At 50.7% G+C, this 19,040-nt stretch overlaps 1 protein-coding gene across 2 annotated transcripts; it reads right to left on the reverse strand.

Moving 5' to 3' along the window:
• Positions 1-8,683: 8,683 nt before the first annotated feature.
• CITED1 (Cbp/p300 interacting transactivator with Glu/Asp rich carboxy-terminal domain 1) lies at positions 8,684-13,951 on the reverse strand. 2 transcript variants are annotated; one of them, XM_012784348.2, is made up of 3 exons: positions 13,765-13,951; positions 9,855-9,979; positions 8,684-9,315 (listed from the first exon to the last, which is right to left on the reverse strand). In XM_012784348.2, exons 1-3 carry the CDS (start codon positions 13,916-13,918, stop codon positions 8,761-8,763), a joined length of 834 nt encoding a protein of 277 aa, XP_012639802.2. In that variant the 5' UTR covers positions 13,919-13,951; the 3' UTR covers positions 8,684-8,760. The 2 variants fall into 2 exon arrangements, with proteins under 2 accessions (XP_012639802.2, XP_012639803.2); XM_012784349.3 differs by lacking the exon at positions 13,765-13,951 and adding an exon at positions 12,093-12,213.
• Positions 13,952-19,040: the final 5,089 nt, after the last annotated feature.

Raw genomic sequence — 19,040 nt, forward strand, 5'->3', positions numbered from 1 at the left:
CTCAGCCTCCCGAGTGGTTGGGACTACAGGCATGTGCCACCATGCCTGGCTAATTTTTTTTTTTTGTATATATATTTTTAGTTGGTCAATTAATTTGTTTCTATTTTTGGTAGAGACGGGGTCTGGCTCAGGCTGGTTTCGAACTCTGACCTCGAGCGATCCTCCTGCCTTGGCCTCCCAGAGTGCTACCGGCCTGAAGTGTGTTTTCTTTCTTTCTTTCTTTCTTTCTTTCTTTCTTTCTTTCTTTCTTTCTTTCTTTCTTTCTTTCTTTCTTTCTTTCTTTCTTTCTTTCTTTCTTTCTTTCTTTCTTTCTTTCTCTCTCTCTCTCTCTCTCTCTCTCTTTCTTTCTTTCTTTCTTAGATAGAGTCTCACGCTGTTGCCCCAGCTAGAGTGCCCTGTGTCAGCTTAGCTCACAGCAACCTCAAACTCCTGGGCTCAAGCCATCCTCTTGCCTCAGCCTCCCGAGTAGCTGAGACTGCAGGCATGCGCCACCATGCCCAGCTAATTTTTTCTATATATTTTCAGTTAGCCAATTAATTTCTATTTATAGTAGAGACGAGGTCTCGCTCTTGCTCAGGCTGGTTTCAAACTCCTGACCTCTAGTGATCCTCCTGCCTGGGCCTCCCAGAGTGCTAGTATTACAGGCCTGAGCCACATGCCTGGCCTGAGTCATGCTTTTAAATCCATTCTGCTTATCTCTTTCTTTTAATTGCTATATTTAGTCTATTTACATTGAAGGTAATTATTGACATGTCAGGGCTTAAGTCCCATATTTATTATTTGATTTTTGTTTGCTTTCTCTGTTTCTCACTCCTCTATTCATGTTTGCTTGACTTCTTGTGAGTTACCTGAATATATTTTAGGGTTTCATTTGAATTTATATATGATTCTGAATATATTGCTTTGTATAATTTTCCTAGTGGTTGTTATAGGTATTTTCATATGCATACATAATTTATCACAGTCTACTGGTGTTCAAGTGAGTTCAGATTGAGTAAATTCTGTTCATCTGTCTTCAAGTTCACTGAATCTGTCCTCTGTCATCTCCACTCTATTATTGAGTCCATACAGTGAGTTTTTAAAATTCAGTTATTTTTTTACTCCATAATTTCCATTTAGTTCTTTGTTATAGTCTCTATTTCTTTGCTGAGATTTTCAGTTTTTCATATATTTCAAGTGAATTTGTAATTGATTGTTGAGGAGCTTTAAAATCCTTGTGAAATAATTCCAACATCTGATTCATGTTGGTGTTGATGTCAGTTGATTGTCTTTTCTCATTCAAATTGTGGCTTTCCTGGTTCTTGTTATGTTGAGTGATTTTAGATTAGCATCCTGAACATTTTGGTTATGTTGGGAGACTCTTGATCCCATTTAAATCTTCCATTTTAGCAGGCAGTCATCCTGTTTAGGTTCAGCGTGTAGGTTCTGGTCTACTTTTGTGGGCTGTAGTTCCAATGACAGTTTAGTTTTCTGAGCCCATGCAATGTTATTTTGGTCTGCTTTATTTTTCTGTTGTTCCTGGGGCTTCTGCTCAATCTTTGCTGGTTCTGTCTAGGGGACAGAAGCCTCTTCCTTCCCTGAGCTGCCTGTTTTTGCTGGGTGATCCTCTGGGGTAGGGGGTTGCTGATGCCTAGTGGGTATTCTTATGCCATTGGATGGAGGGCAGGGAGGCGCACTGCATCGCTGCTGCTACTGCTGCAGAAAAATTGGCTTGCTTGCTGGTGCCCCAGTTCTGGAGTGGGGACTGAGACAGCCCAGGGCTTTGCTGCTGCAAGCAGATTGGACCACCCTGTGGGGCTCTGGTTATGAAGCAGAACTTAGCTTCTGTTGGGCTTCTCTTTTCCCAGTCTTTTGGCCAGAGAGAGTAGATCTCTCTCTCTCTCTCTCTCTCTCTCTCTCTCTCTCTCTCTCTCTCTCTCTCTCTCTCTCTGTGTGTGTGTGTGACTGTTGTTTTCAGGTTACATGCCTCTTTGGCACCTGGTCTAGGGGTGTATGGGAGATAAAAACTCCCTACATTATCGTGCCTCAAGTGTTGAAGTTCTAGCCAGTCTGCCGCCTTCTTTCCTGCTTTCAGAGTCCTTTTAGCCTTGCTTGTTGAATAATTTTCTAGGGTTTATAGCTGCATTTGAAAGAGAGGAGCAGGGAAAAGTTAGTATGCATCATCTTGTTCCAGAACCAGAAGCCCCCAGCATAGTTTGAAATTGCATTTCTTTTATTATAGTATGAGTGAGGTTGAGCATCTTATGATAAATTTTTAGGCTAGGCGCGGTGGCTCACACATGTAATCCTACCTCTCTGGGAGGCCGAGGTGGGTGGATTGCTCAAGTTCAGGAATTCGAATCCAGCCTGAGCAAGAGCAAGAACCCGTCTCTACTATAAATAGAAAGAAATTAATTGGACAACTAATATATATAGAAAAAATTAGGCGGGCATGGTGGCGCATGCCTGTAGCCCCAGCTACTCAGGAGGAAGGCAGGAGGATTGCTTGAGCCCAGGAGATTGAGGTTGCTGTGAGCTAGGCTGACGCCACGGCACTCACTCTAGCCTGGGCAACAAAGTGAGACTCTGTCTCAAAAAAAAAAACAACAAAAAACATAAGTTTTTAAATCATTTTAATTTCTTCTTCTGTATTTCATTTTCTGTGAACTGTCTATTATTTGCCTATTTTCATATCGGTCTGGTGGTCTTTGATGTATTAATTTGAGATTGATGTAAGAGCTGTTTTCATATTTGCTATGAGTTGCAGTTATTTTCCCTAGTTTAATGTTTATCTTGTGACTTTATCTTTGTTTATGGTACTTTTTGCCATGTAATTTTTTTATGCAGTTAAGTACATCAATCTCTTCCATAGCTTCTGAGTTTTGTGTAATTCTTTAAAAGGCCTCCCCATTTCAAGATTTTCTTTTGAAATTGTCCATTTTTTCTTCTAGTACTTTTATGATACATTTTTTGTTTTTAAATCTTTGGTCCATCTACACCCCCTATTAACATCATAGTGCAAAAAAAAAAAAGAAAAAGAAAAAAAAATCTTTGGTCCATCTGGAATTCATTTTGGTATAAGTGTGAGGTAGTGTATCTAGTTGTCCCAAAGCATTTATTGCATAGTCCATCATTTCCTCACTGCTTTGAAATGTTATTTCTTATTTTTTAAATTTTATATTGTGCTAAAAACACAACATAAAATTTACCATCTTAACCATTTTTATGTGTACAGTTCAGCAGTGTTAAGTATATAACATTCTTGTGCAACAGATTTCTAGAACCTTTTCATCTTGCAAAACTGAAACTCTATACCTATTAAACAACAACTCTCCATTGAAATGTCACCGTTTTATCATAAACTAATTTCCCATCTTCGTTATTCTTGCCTGGACTGCTATAACAGTTTTCTAGAATCACCATAATTCCAATTTGTCATGCACACTATTGCCTGATTAATTTTCCTCAGGCAAGCTCTGACCACAGACTCCTTTATTGAAAACCTTCAGGCTGGGCACGGTGGCTCATGACTGTAATCCCAGCACTTTGGGAGACGAGGTGGGAGGATTGCTTGGGCCCAGGAATCGGAGGCTGCAGAGAGCTATGATTGAGCTAGTGCACTCTGGCCTGGGTGACAGAGCAAGACTGTATCTATAAAACTAAATAAATAAAATTTAAAAAATAAAACCATCAGAGGTCCTCTCTCAGACTGCAGTTGAAATTAACTCCCCCATTACACTCTCTCATAGCACCTTTTCTTCCTATCACTTCTCATCATTTGTAATTTTAATTGTCTGCATGATTATTTGACTATCTTTATTAAGTAGATTATTTAACTACTATTATTGTCTACCATTTTTTTTTTTTGAGACAGAGTCTCACTTTGTTTCCCAGGCTAGAGTGAGTGCCGTGGCATCAGCCTAGCTCACAGCAACCTCAAACTCCTGGGCTCAAGTGATCCTCCTGCCTCAGCCTCCCGAGTAGCTGGGACTACAAGCATGCACCACTATGCCTGGCTCTTTTTTTTTTTTAACCTTTTTTAAAATTTTTTTATTTTTTATTTCGGCATATTATGGGGGTACAAATTTTAAGGTTTCAATAAATGCCCTTTCCCCACCTCCCGCCGGCTCATTCATTTTGCATATATATATATATAAAATTTTTTTTAGTTGGTCAATTAATTTCTTTCTACTTTTGGTAGAGACGGGGTCTCGCTCAGGCTGGTTTCGAACTCCTGACCTCCAGCAATCCGCCTGCCTCGGCCTCCCAGAGTGGACTATTGTCTACTTCTTTGCTAAACCTGAACTTTCATGAGAGTAAGGACCATGTGCTCACCACATATTCTCAGTGCTTAGCATTGTGCCTGGCACATAGCAGGAGCTCAGTCCATGTTTGTGGATGAGAGGCTGTCCGTCATCTATGGGGTAGAGTAAAAATCACTGCAGGATCTGATTCCAACCTACCTTCTCTCAATCCTCTGCCCTTGGAGGAAGTCAGGCTGCTGGACTTTCCACCCTTCCGTGAGAAAGCCATGGGCTTTCCAATGTTTAATTCTAGTTCAGCCGTGCCTTGATTTGATGTTTCTGTTGTGCTCCAGTTGCCCCCCTGCCTGGAAGCCTCCAATTCATCTTTCAAGCCTATGGATGCCTCCACTAACTGAACTGCAAGTTGCTTCAGAGCAGGGGCAGTGTCTCTCTAATTTGTCCCTAGGGTGCAGCACAGCTCCTGGGCTCTAGGAGGCACTCTTGGTCAACGTCTCCATCTGTTCCCGGCTGCAAGCTCCTTGAGGGTAGGTAGTGTTCTTACCTGTGTGCATCAGGCCTCCTAGGCCCCAGCGCCTAGCCCAGGCCAAAGACTTGGAGTTGGCTTCAGGAATCTTCTGGGAATCCAACGAATGTGCGTGTCTGGTTGTGCTATTAGGGGTCTGAACATGAAATGGTGGGGCAGGACGGTGACTTGCCTGCCTTGCCCCCACTGTGCTCTGTGGAGTTTCCTGTCTTCTTCTCCCCGCAGCAGGGCCTTGGCCCTCCCCGCAGGGTGTCCTGTGCCCCATCTGCCTCCAAGCTCTCTGAAGAGGAGACTGTTCAGCTGGCCACACTTCTGGCCACCAGCACCCAGAGGCAGGCTTGCCATAGTTCTTGCTCTCCCTCCTCATTCAGAAGCACCTCTATGGTGGCTCGCGCCTGTAATCCTAGCATTCTGGGAGGCCGAGGCGGGAGGATGGCTCCAGGTCAGGAGTTCGAAACCAGCCTGAGAAAGAGTGAGACCCCGTGTCTGCTACAAATAGAAAGAAATTAATTGGCCAACTAATATATATAGAAAAAATTAGCCGGGCATGGTGGCGCATGCCTGTAGTCCCAGCTACTCGGGAGGCTGAGGCAGGAGGATCGCTGAGCCCAGGAGTTTGAGGTTGCTGTGAGCTAGGCTGAGGCCATGGCACTCACTCTAGCCTGGGCAACACAGTGAGACTCTGTCTCAAAAAAAAAAAAAAAGAAAGAAAGAAAGAAAAAAAAAGACTTACACTATCAGTGCTCTAAACCTTCTCAGGCCTTTGGACACTGGCTTTCCTGGTTCTCCAGCTTGGCAAACCGTGGGACTTCTTGTCCTCCATAATCTTGTGAGCCAAGTCTCCCCCCCCTCTCTATATAATATATTATATATGTATATGTTCTATGGGTTCTGTTTCTCTGGAGAGCCCTGATTAATACACAGTAGGTGCCCATACCATTCTCTGCCACCACCTGCCTCCTGACTGCATACCTGTCACCTCCACAATTCCAAGACAGCCCCTTCCCCTCACGAAGGCACTGCTTCCTGGCTTGAGCCTCTCTCTACCCCAAAAGCGACTGTCACCCTGGGGGCTCCAGAGCTCACAGAGATCAGGGGAGGCAAGCTGGGGATCAGGCACTGAATCCAGCCTGCTGCCTTCTTTAGTTTGGCCACAATCATGTTTTTTGAAGGCCCCAGCAGCGGAGGGACCCTGGGACCCTCCAGCATTTTAGGGTTCAGCTCCTTCCACATCCTGCCGCTCTGCTTCACACCCCACCCCTGTGTCCACACGCTGTCCTTGTGTCACTTCAAGCTGTGTGGATTCTGAGACTCACCCGTGCCTCCCTCCTTAGCCCTTCCCTTCCTGCCTCCCCCAGTCCTGTTCCTCCATTTTTCTCCTCACAGACTCCAGGCCCTCGAGCCCGCCCTCCTCTCCCCACCTTCTCCCAGGCTTCCTTTCTTCCTTTTCCATTTTCCTTCCCCAGCCTCCCCAGTCCCCTACAACCCCATGTCTCCCTGTTTCCAGCCTTAGATGAATCTAACTATCCACTTTTAGTGGAATCATCATGAAAATCAAAGCTGGTTGATTACTTGCTTTCCTACGACCTCCAGAGATTTTCCCTGAGCCGCAGGACTGGGGCTCTGAGGACGGAGGCGTGCTCCCAGAAGGCTGTGCGCTCTGCCTCTCGCACCTTCTCCAGCCTCTTCCCTCCCACGCCCTCCACCTGCCTGCACGCTCACCTCCTGGATTTTCGCCACTGTGGCCCCTTTTCATGAACCTGCACCTGTGTAACAGCTGTTGCCCTCACTCATTCTTCCCTTGGTTGACTCGAGTCTTATTTTAAAACCCAATTCTTTCTATAGGTAGGTAAGTCTTTATGTAAAAGCACAGCGAAGGCCGGGCGCGGTGGCTCACGCCTGTAATCCTAGCACTCTGGGAGGCCGAGGTGGGTGGATTGATCGAGGTCAGGAGTTCGAGACCAGCCTGAGCAAGAGTGAGACCCCGTCTCTACTATAAATAGAAAGAAATTAATTGGCCAACTAATATATAGAGAAAAAATTGGCCGGGCATGGTGGCGCGTGCCTGTAGTCCCAGCTACTCGGGAGGCTGAGGCAGGAGGATCGCTTGAGCCCAGGAGTTTGAGGTTGCTGTGAGCTAGGCTGACGCCACGGCACTCACTCTAGCCTGGGCAACAAAGCAAGACTGTCTCAAGAAAAACAAACAAACAAACAAACAAAAAAACACAGCAAAGCCAGCAAGGATGCAGCACAGGCAGATAGATCGTTGCTACTTCTGTATTGGTCCAGAGACAATCAGGATTGAGGGAGAGAGTTGGTCAAAGGGTACTTTAGCCTTATCTAATAAAGTTTCTACTTTTTACAAGGAGATCGTATCATGTATTTATTAGCTGGGAGGTATAAAAACAAACAAAGGAACCAGTTCAACACCAGGAAGCTTTCCCCAGACTTCCCAGGCAGATGGAGCTGTTTCCTTTTCTGGGATGGAATAGCACCTGCGTTCTAGGAAGTACGTTTTTGTTGTGATTTGTTTGTGCCTATTTCTCCCGAGATGGGGAACCCCCTGAAAGGTGCAAATATGGTCTGATCCACGCTCCCAGTGTCTAGCAAAGCGATCTGCCAAGAGCAGATATTTAGAGAGTGCCAAATCCAATAAAGCACCTTTGCTAGATGGCCTCTTTTTTTTTTTTTTTTTTGAGACAGTCTCGCTTTGTTGCCCAGGCTAGAGTGAGTGCCATGGGTCAGCCTAGCTCACAGCAACCTCAAACTCCTGGGCTCAAGCGATCCTCCTGCCTCAGCCTCCCGAGTAGCTGGGACTACAGGCATGCGCCACCATGCCCGGCTAATTTTTTGTATATATACTTTTAGTTGGTCAATTAATTTCTTTCTATTTTTAGTAGAGACGGGGTCTCGCTCAGGCTGGTTTCGAACTCCCGACCTCAAGCAATCCGCCCGCCTCGGCCTCCCAGAGTGCTAGGATTACAGGCGTGAGCCACCGCGCCCGGCCTAGATGGCCTCTTTTGAAAGTGCAGGCTTGACGCTGGTCCTGAGTGGCCCTGATTAGTCGTTTTCACTGTTCAAGGAAGAAAGTCTTGAAGGGTCTGAAATGTGGACAGAGAAGTCTCCAGGCCATTGGGCTGTGACAACGTTGAGGACAGGGCTTTATTAGGGCCCTACAAGGCCAAGATCCAGTGCATTGCCACTGCCTGCTGAGCAGCGAATCAATGGGATATATCTCCAAACGCTGAACTTGTCCAGCCCAGTCCTGATCTGTTTCTCTAAACTGGAGAGGCCAGCTTAAAGAAACAGGAGGGACCAGGGAGGTAGGAGTTAAGGGACACTCAGAGCTTCTGAGTGCCCTGGACTTAAGAGGGCTGAGTAGCCGTGTGAGGGGTTTGAAGAAGGCATCTAGAATCCCACTTTAATGATGGCTTTTGCAATTTTCCAGAGAAATCGGAGTTCCCACATCCTAAGACCCTTAGGTCCTATTCCACATAGGCAAAACTTGGGGCTAGAGTGGGTGGGGTGGCCTTTAGGAGTTGGTGAAGTGTGTACCATGTAGCCAGGGATGTGTCTTTAGATTTGGATGTACAAGTGACAAGGCGGCAGAAGGATCTGCCTCAGTTTCTCTTCCAAGAACGCCTCCAACCAACCACTATATTCAACCCTGGGTAGAACAGGGTTCCTGGGGTCTTAGGGCAATAAGGCTAGGTAGTTGACTCCCAAGATAACAGGAGTGCTGGTGGCAGGCGGAATTCTGTGAAGAGCCCGCTCCACCCATTCTCCCTCCTCCCCCCACCCCCATTTAGCCCTAGCTACCTGCAACCCCGCCCAGGCCTCAGAATGGCCAAAAGGACATCATCAGACCACACTGCACACCTTTAGATCTCAGTGAAGAACACCTCTAGTTGGCCCGTCTCTTTGTAAGTAACTTTTATTTTTATTTACAACAGAATTGGTGGCTTTATTCCTCCATCTTTGCGGACACTGGCATCAGCAGCCAGATGGAAAGTCCGCAGTGAAGTCAAACTCATTCTGCCCCAGCCACAGCTCCGGAAGCTCATCGGCTCGGTCCAGTCCCAGCTCCACCACCAGCGACATCAGCACCTCCTCATCCACCGGGTCCGAATCGATGATGGTAGGACTCTGGGCACCGGTAGGAGGAGAGAGTGACCCCGCCCCTCCTGCCTGAGCCCCGAAGCCCCAGTTTGGAAGGGGCCCTGCCTCCCCAGGTTGGCCCGGAGTGGCGGCGGCGGCGGCAGCCGCGGCGGCCATCCCATGATACTGGCTATTAAGTTTCTGCAGCTGCATGCTGGCCAACAGGTGAGGGGCAGGGTGCAGGTTGAAGGGTGGGGTTTTAGTGGGAGTGCTGGAGGTAGGAGAGCCTATCGCAGCTGGAGATCCCAAGGGACTAGTGGGAGCCCCACTGGCCTTGGTTCCATTCGAGGCCACGGAGGCCACTGCGGGGTAGTGCAGAACGGCCACTGCTTTGCGATCTTTCACCCCCAGGTTAGAGTACGCCAGGGAGCTCATCTCTTGGTTGGCATCCTAGAAGACAAAAAAAAAAAAAGGCACACCATAGTACCTCTGCTCCTGGCTTGTCCCTTACCATTTATCAAACCCAGAAGGCAGAAAGCAAAAAAAAAAAAAAAAATCCATCCCACATGCACTTCATTTGGGGCTAGGGGTGAGAAAGTAGCAAGAGGACCCCCTGGAAAATTAGGCTCCTAGACCCCAGAGTTCTAGTGTTGGGGCATCTGCCATCCTAAGTGGGTTCCCTGCTTTCCTCCTCCCCTCCCCCCACCCTCCAAGTCACCATTCTAAAAAGGGCATCTGTTTGTCCCTCTCTTCTCAGCCTCACCTGAATCTCTTCAACAGAGTGGTCTTGTTCCAGTTTGACTTCTCCGCTCCCTTCCCCACCATCTTTCCACACCCCTAGTGGGTTTCATTTGACCACATGGAGGCAGAAGCTATTGTCATTTGCCCCCAGAGATAGCCCTGCTGTCTCCTCTCTGCTCAAAGACACTACCCCAGGAAAGTGTCTTTCCCTGCCTCAGTGTCTCCATCTGTAAAGTGGCAAAAATTACCTCCTTCGCAGGTGAGGTGCCACCCTTGACATCGAGTGCAGGCCTTGACATTGTTGGCATTTCAGAACCTTGGCAGAAGCTGGATAAATTGGCGGGAGATGATGCTGCCAGCTGGCGCTGATGTCCTGTATGTGAGGGACAAGACATGGTTAAGGTCAAAGCAAGCACTAGCAAAGCCCAAAGCAGGGCAACCTCACCTGGCTCCAAGGCAAGGATGGTGACAGGGCTAAACACAAGACCAGAGACCTTCTGAGCAGAGGGAGATCAAGCTGGAACTTCTTTGCCTGAGGCAGGAAAGGTACAGCCCAAGGCAGCCAGCTACCCGCATTGCCAAGAGGGGACACCCATGACTGTTTGCTCATGCAAGAGATTTGAATCCCAAGTCAGGTGTGTGTGGAGGTGGGGTGGTGATGCTGCTCCTGGAATGTCCCCGAGTCAGTTGCACTGTCTCTCAATGGGCTACTAGCATCTGGGCTGGAGAGCTGGGGCCTCCACTGGGCCTGAAAGAATGTGGGAAGAAGTCCGGGCAAGGAAGACCTAGAAAGCTGGAGGCTGCATCACAGGGAAAGAACGAGCAAATGTCCTGGGGCTCTAAGCCCTGCCTCGGGCATGCCTGGGAGAAGTCAGGCTGGTCAGGGTAGTCTAGGGGCTGAGGCAGCCAAAGCTGGACAGAGCAGCTAGGAATGTCCAGCTTTCCCGCATGTGTCAAGCCCCCTCCAGCAAAAGCCCCTATCCTAGCTTTCCCCAGAGCTCTGAGCGCAGCCACACCCATCTTTAGTAACAGGGGGAAGTATTCTTCCCAGAGGGAAACTGAGGCAAAGAGATTTGATCTCTTTCTACTTGGGTAGCAGTGGTTCTGGGGCAGGATTCAGCACTGCTATGCCCGCATGCCTCGCCTGATCACTGGCCAAATCATCATACCTGGAATGACTCAAATGGCTTTCAAAGAAACCATTCCCCAGCTCAAGTGCCAAAGGATAAGGAAATGAGGGCAAAAGAATATCCCAAAACCAGAAAAGAAACTATTGAAAACTCGTCATTTTTTTTAAAAAGCTGCATATATTGTAGCCTTAATAATCAATTAGAGATATAGAATTGCATACTTATAAATACCCCCCAGTCCAAAGAATCTTGAGGACCTTAAAAAGAATCTCTAATCTTTCCAAGGAGACTAGAATTTTCCACGCCACCCCCACCTGAGTGGTCATTAAGAATCTGCTCAGACACTTCTAGAAAGTGGCCACTTACTACCTCTCTGTACCATCTTTGCACCACTTGGAGGGGGGGAGGCAAGAAAAATAGAGAAAGAAGGGAGGGGGGGAAAATCTGTGACGGGGGAAAAAATCAGTTGCTAGGTCCTTCTAAGACAACCCTAGAATATTCGAAGCAAGTGATCACCAGACAAGGAGTCTAATGCATATCGTCTTCAAGAGCCCCAGTACCATCAGTATCAGGCAATTTTCCTGTCCTGAGCAAAATGTCTGGGGAGCCCTGCCCATCTTTTCCCGTTCTCACCCAGCCTTCCCTCTCCTTTGTGCCTCGCGGTACACGAATGCACAAAAGAAAACAACAGCAACAACAATAACAACAAGAAAACAGAAAGAGAAAAAAGGAAGAGGAGGGGAAAAAAAAGGAAAGATCGAGAAAAAAGTATCTGTGTTCCGATATCCGTTTGTGGGGAAGGCCATTTTACCATGTGTCCCCCGCTTCAGGCAAGGAGGGACCCTGTCTCCATTCATATCTGTCGCCTCCCCTCACCGCCTGACCACCCGCCCTGACCCCCCGCCGCCCGGGTCTGTGCTCCGTAGGCGCTCAGTAAGTGTTGCTGAATCCGCCTAAAGAGGCGATCACATTTCGATTGCTACCCCTGGCCTTGCTTCCCCCAGTTTTCTGTCCCCCCTTACACCCGCTAGTCCACTGGAAGGCAAAAGTCGGCAGCGCGGAGACGTCCCAGCCCGCTGTCGCAGCCGCGGGCTGACCACTGCGAACCGGCTGCCAGAGGCGGCTGGGAAACCCAGAGCAACAAGTGCCTCCTCGCCGGCTGGTGCCTCGCGGGTCCCCGGCCACCAGTTCCCGGTCCCGCTGCCCGCCCTTAGCTTCACAGTCGCCCTTGGGCGGGCAGCCGCCTCCCGCCTAGATGAGGGTGGGAAGGGGAGAGGGAAAAGATAAGGGAGAGAGGTGGGGGTGGGAGCTCATCTTTTAACCTGTTGGGGGACCAAAAGTTAAAATGGCACCAACCGGATGGCTCCATCTCGATTGCTATTTTGTCACTCAGAAGGAGAAATCTAAACATCCAAAGAGCACTGCGGCTTGGCTTGGACGCGCTCTACCCAGACCAGTCAGTTTCGCCACCTGAAAACTAAAGGCCCGTTGTTTGCGGACAGCTCGGCCGCCCTCCTCGCCGCATCCCAGACGGAGCCTCCAGAGCCGGGGTCGGCCGGAGCATCCCTGCACGGTGGCGCGAGCACCCAGGCCACCAGGGCCCCGAGCGTCCCTTCCCGCAATCGCCGGATCAGGAACTGATCGCAGAGACAAGGACGGACAGGCGGGAAGGGGCGCGGGGTCTCGGCCTCGGTGGCGAGTTTGGGGGCCCGGGGTGTTTCCGCGCACGGGGACGCACTCCGGGGCCGGCGGCGGCCACTCCCGCGCCTCGCCAACACTTACTGAGCGCCCGCGGAGCACCCGACGCGGCCGCGGGCTGAGCCCACCCCGCCAGCCAAGCCGCCCGCGCCCGGTGCCACCACCCCGCGACGGGAAGAGTGAGAGAGGCCCGGAGAGGTGCGGTAACTTGCCCAAGGTCACAGCGCTAGAAAGTGGCGGAGCCGAGATTCGCAGCCAGGTCTGTCTGACTCCCAGTCCGGCGCTCCGCGAGGCAGAGACTCAGCGCGCTGCTCGGCTGCCCGCATTTATAGGGAGAGGGGTGTGTGCGCGGGGGGCGTGTGTGGGCGTGTGGGGGGAGGGGAGGGGAGGTCGCCTGGGTAGTAGCGGCAAGTTGCCCGAATTTGCTAACTTCCATCCGGCGATCGCGCCGGACTCGGCCCGAGAGCCCCTCTTGCCTGCATGCCCCGAAGGAGACGTGGGCTTTGTGCAGCAGCGGGCCGGCGCGTGCAGACGCGGGCCGGGCGCCGAGCAAAGTCGCCGCGAGCCGAGCAGGAGAAAGCGCGGGCGCGCGGAGAAAAGGTGCCGCCGTGGCCCCGGGAGCAGCGGGCGCAGCGGGCGCGCAGGCGGGCGGGCGGCGGCGGCCCCTCGCCCCAGAAGAGCAGCTTTCACCAGCAAACAAGCCCCCGGAGCCCCCGGCCCGCCCGGCCGCTGCCCGCGCCCGCTCCGCGCAGTCTTCGGCCCGCCGCGCAGCCCAGCGCCCTGCCCGGCGGCCCGGCTTACCTCGGCGAAGCCGCCTGCCCTGGAGAGAGGGGAGCGCGGAGCCCGGCGAGCCGCGGGCGGGCGGAGCGCCGGAGCCCCCTGCCCCTGGCACGCACGCCGCCGCCGCCGCGAGCCGGGCGCGCTCAGTGCCCGCGGCCGCGCCGGTGGCCACCCGACCCCGGGCGCCTGGGAAAACCCGCACCGCCGCCGCCGCGCCGCGCAGCCCGGCCCGAGCCCGAGCCCGCCCGCCGCCCGCCGCCCGCCCGCAGCTTCGGCGCCGGACTCCGGGGCGGTGACGGTGGCGGCCACCGCGCTCCCCTCCCGGCGCGGGGGACCCGGCTCTCAAGCCCCCGCTGCCGCCCGGAGAGCCCTGACGCACACGCCAACGGCAGCAGGCTGGCCTCGGCTAGGAATCCCAGGAAGGACAGACCCTTTCCCCCCTTTTTTTTCTCCCCCCAATTTCCACGTCTTTATAACCGGCTTAGGGCATTATTAGCACATGTCCTGGCTCGTGGGCGAGTTGGTGACAAAATCTGAACTGGATACTCACGGAGGGCCCGAGCGGGTGCTGTGCCTTCCTCCGCCCTCCTCCTCCTCCTCGCGGAGGACAGCCCTCGCGGGCACGCGGCGAGAGGGCAGCCGCGCCGAGCGAGCCTTCCCGGCAGCTCAGCGGTCCCCTCCCGCAGCTGTGCCGCCGGGAGCATTTTTATCGCTGTGGCTGGCGTGTGTGGCCCTTTAAAGGCGCTCGAGCTGGTGCAGTCACCGCGGATCGTGTGAAAGCGAAGGGCCGGCTGGGGAACCGAGTCCTAGCGGCCCCGCCGGTCCCGCAACCCTGGGGACAAGCCGCGGCTCCCGGGCTGGGGCCGGCGGGGCCAGGCCACGGGCACCCCTTGCCCGGAGCCCTGGCCGGCGCCTGGGCTTCCGAAGCTGTCGGGGCCGGGCCCGGGGCGCGGGCCCTCCCCGCCGCCCTGCATGGACTGGCCCAATAAATGCCACTCAGTAATTTCACTGAGGCGAGGGAGAGTTGCAATGTCTGTTTTCTGACCTAAGTCTAGCGGGTGGCCAGAGCGGGCTGCAGGGGGTGGGGGGAAGAACTTTGGGCTCAGGGAATGACCCGCAGGAGGGACAAACAGGGGCTGGCGGGGGTGGTCTTAGTTTTCTGCCAGTCTGCCCTCTTTGGGCTGCACCATCTTCCTCGCTGAAGGGCCGAGGCAGGGGGTCTCATTCCCCTAAAGTCGCCAGAGTCTGGGCAGAGCTTTATGCAGGGCCTGTAGAGCAGCGGTGGCTTCCCTCGAAGTCCTGGGCTAGGCTTGGGTTCGAGGGTTTCTGTCCCGTGATCGTCCAGGACAGGACGTTGGCAGGATGCGACGCTGAGAAATGCTACTTTACCGGACCGTGGGGCCAGGTGCAGCTCGAGAGGCTGGCAGAAAAGCCAAGAACAGGCAGCGAGATAGGAAGAGCTCGCCCCAGGGGTCGCAGAGATTTCTCCGGCCTTCCCACGATGTCAGGTTATTTTATTATGATTATATAATCATTCCCATCTAGCAAGAAAAACATTTTGCATTGGGAGCACATCTTTCTTGGGATGAGATGTTATCTTACAAATCCTTGCTGAAAAGAGGTCTGGGTCTTCTCTTTTAATTCCTGTTCTTTGTGGCCAACAAATTCCTACCTCACCTCTTACAGGAAGGCCACCAGGATTACCCCCTATCAATTCCCCCCACCCCCTTATTGCTGCCTTTCAGCAACAGCTACTCAGTTTACACTGTTTATAAAACACGCTCTTTAAAAAAAGGTCCTGATGTTAAGAAAGGGGGGGATGTCATGAAGTCATTTTCACTACGTATGTGTTCTGTCTTCTTAATTGGATTTGAAGACCTGAAGGTCTTTTTCTTTTCTTTCCTTTTTTTTTTAGTAGCCCCAAGTGCCCTGCATTTATTTGCTCTTCTAACAAAGTTCTGTTTGTTGACAGACTAACCGGCTTACTCACATAAAGATGGGGAGCAAATGAAGGGACCGATCAAGGCCCTTCCTGGGCATCTGGAAATGCCCTGGACGCGTACACCCATTTTGCAGCCCCAAAAGCTGGAGAATGGATTTACCGCGTCTCCATTCCTACCCCCTCCCCCGCCCCGACACAAAGCCTGGTGGCAACGACACCCCACACGTCACCGTCGCACTTTCTCACTTTGCTCAAAGATCGGGGCCGCGCAGTCTCCCTCTGCTAGAAAGCGGGATGTGCCGGGACCCTAGCGCCCCGCCGGCTTAGCGCGTGCAACACACTCTCGAGCCCCCGGGTGTTTGCCTGGGCCGGAGAGAAAACGCGTCCGAGGTGGAGAAGGAGCAGCTCTGGGCTGCCGGGCTGCGCGTGGGCAATTCGGGCCCGGCCCGGCCCGGCCCGGCTCGCGACGCGCCGCGGCGTGCGCGCTGCCGGCTCCGGCTCCGGGAGGTGCGGATCCGCCCTCCAGCTATTGGATGGCTCCCAGGCCGATTGTTAGAAAGAGGCATATGTTCCTCTGGCTCTGGAGTGTCTCCGGAGCAGTTGCTCCTCAGCCACCCCCTCCCCCATTCGGACCTCTGCAGGGCGGAAAAAGCAGCGCCCTCCGCCACTTTTCTCTGTGCCCGCGGGCCAGAAAGGGCCTCCCCACTGGTGACTTCCTGTCATCTCCATTGCCCACCTCCCGGGGAGCAGGAAAGAGAGGGGCTTCAAGCACTCAGCTTTGGAGCACAAAAGCCACCCCTTTCCTTTTGGGGGAGATGGGAGAGGAGATTACTTGCAGAGGCCGAGAGCGAGCAAAAGGGACATTTGCATTTCTCTGTAAATATGCCCTGATCGCTGACTTGCCACTCGGCTCCAGGCGAGCTCAGAGCTCTCCGCCGAACTCTCATCTCTAACTTGACAACTAGCCCGCGAGCTTGCGAAGCCAGCAGAGGACTGGGGCGCTCACCCTCCAAGGCCTGCTGTTGCCAGCAGTGGGCCTGGCATGTTCCCATTCGCCATCTCATTTAATTCCCGGGGCAGCCCTGTGTGGGGTAGGGTTTACCAAAGGTGAGGCAGAGCCTCCGAGAATTGCCCAAGTTCACACAGCCACATGGCCGGGTGTTTGAATCCGGGTCAGACTGACTGCAAAGTCTTCACCCTCACCCCGAATCCCCTGCTGCCGGGGAGGGTAAGGAGGCCGGCTAGAATGTAGGTTCAGGAGTCTGTCTGGCCTTGCCTTCAATACCTGTTCTGCCATTTACGAGCTGTGTCTTCAGCAAAGTGGCTTCCTTCTTTGGGCCTCAGTTTTCCCATCTGTTAAATGGGGACAACAATAGAACCCACCCTGTGGAGTTGTAACAATCAGAAGGAAGGGCTTAGCCTGTTTGGTGCCCGCAGTGTAGCAAGTGGCCAGTAAATGCGGGTATTGTCCTGGGCCTTGTGATTCTTCTCTTTTCACCTCCTATCTGCCTCAGCTCCCACACTTCAGGTTCTGTGATACTTGCTGACTGATTAATTCAAAAACCAGACTGAGAGGAGATGAAGGAGGTCTATGAATTCAGAAGGGAAGGGGGAGGAAAATGCAGATTTGTTCTCAAAATCTCACCTTCCAGAAACAAGGGCTGCCTGAGCCACATGAGGGGAGTAAATTCCGGACCAATAAAAGATGGCCACTTTTCACAGGCCAGCCTATAAACTTATGGAGTAGTCTCCAGAAACATGTGCTCGATATGTGTGTGGAAGAGTGAAAAAGCACACGCTTTTGTTCCAGAATGCTTGGAGCAGAATTGTTTATAATAGTGAAAAATGAAAAGCAACCTAAATGTCCATGGCAAGGGAGGGTCCTTTGGTAGCTTCACACAAACACAGAAACCATGTAACAAAAACATTGGTATTCCCTTGATATTTTGAAATAAAAAATCCTGATTTTAAAAAACTCTTTATTCATAGGAAAATGTTCACAACAAAATATTAAATAAAAAGATGCTGGGTACAAAGTTGCATAAATATGATACCAAGTTGCAAAGGGCAATAGAGTACAAAATTAAATACCCACTGTGTTTCCAGCCATGTATGAATATGCAATGGTCAGGAAAACATCAAAATGATAACAGTGCCAGTAAGGTGGTAAGGTTATGAGGGATATTTTTTCTCTTTTCTCTGTGTTATGCAATATTCGTCTTATGAGTAAATATAAATTTATAGTTAATAAACTCCATAAATAATATATTCCCACTTTTGTTAAAATTGTTTGTACATAGAAAAAATATTGGAAGCAAATACACCAAAACGTTAACAATGATTATAATTGAGTAGTGGGATTATGGGTGATATTTTTCTCTTCCTTTTTAAAATATATAATCATACTATTTTCTTATAATTAAAACAGATTCATAATTTTAAAAGTGCATAATCAGGAGGATCCCACTTAGGTTAAAATTATGAATGTAAATTGAAAAAAATGGGAAGAAAGTATACTAAAATATTAAATTTTTAATATTAAGTGGTGAGGAATTGTGGGTAATTTCCTTTTTTTATAATATGATTTTATTATTTTTACAATTAAAAGAAAATGATACTTAAAAATAGCATAAACAACATTATCTCGCTCTTGTTAAAAATGAATGTGTTCCAAATGCAGTGAAATCAAGAAAAAATATAAATATGTGCATAAAAAATAATAGACTACTTCAAAATGTATAAAGTACTTCAATAGTGAAGTATTTATGGGGAAAAAAAGAAAATATCTGGGTGGGATTTGCTTTAAAGTATTCCAGTGGGGGTTGGGAGGGAAGTGGATGGGTGACAGAAATTGAATAAGATGATAATTGTTAAAGATGGGTACATGGGGCTTCATTATAATGTGTTCTTTACTTATGTATATGTTGAAAAATTTCCATAATAAACATTTTTCTAAAAGCATTTTTCACATACATTACCTCTTTTATCTTATGCCACCCCTGTGGGGTCAATTATTTCCATTTTAGAGCAAACTGAGATTCAAAGAGGTGAAGTGACTAGCCCTAGGTGCACAACTGGGGGGCGAGACAATGGGCTTGACCCGGTGTCCCGACTGCAAGCCCAGGACTCTTCAGCACAGCCCAGTTGCTGCTGCTTTTTTATCTAATGATTAAAAATAATGAACATTTTGTTTGATTATTATAAATGTTTTAATTCTGCGATGCACAGAATTTGGAAATAACAGAAATAGCACCTAGAGGAAAACATAATAATCAACCCAACTGCAGCGTAGTTCATTAACCCTTTGGCGTCTGGCCATGCGGACTTCATCTCGGTTGCCTTTTATTCCAGACGTTTCGGTGCTGCAAACACCTTCTCAGTAAGCGTGGTTCGTCATTCCCCAGTGCAGTTGCAACAGTTTGGGGCCCTTTCCTGTGTTGGGGCCTGAGAGACGGTGGGTCTTAGCCATCCCCAGCCCCCCTCCCCTTCCCCCATTATTCCCCAATTCCCCCTTCCCATACTTCAGCCTGGACCACAATTCTCCCCCCCCCCCATACAGTCACAGGAATGGAAATCCATCTGGGGACGTCCCAGTGGCCCTTCTCTGCTTGCCCCATGTGGAGACCCTGCCCAGGAGCCCCCTTAGGGTGCTTTGAGTTTGCAAGCACTGCCAGGGTGCCTGTGCCTCCATTTCCCCATCTGGAAGATGCTAGTGAGAATAGCAGACCGGTCGGCCCCTGCCAGGGAGTGATGAGCTAACGTCTGTAGCGCTTTCCAGCCCCTCAGAGCAAGGTGCTGGAACCTTCCCGGCTCTGCGCCTGCTGCTGCCAGCCTGAGTGAGTGCCTGGGCCTGGCCGCCCAGAGTGGAGGGAGCGGCCACATTC

Source organism: Microcebus murinus, chromosome X (genome assembly GCF_040939455.1).
Source record: "Microcebus murinus isolate Inina chromosome X, M.murinus_Inina_mat1.0, whole genome shotgun sequence".
In the NCBI taxonomy this organism is placed as follows: Eukaryota; Metazoa; Chordata; class Mammalia; order Primates; family Cheirogaleidae; genus Microcebus; species Microcebus murinus.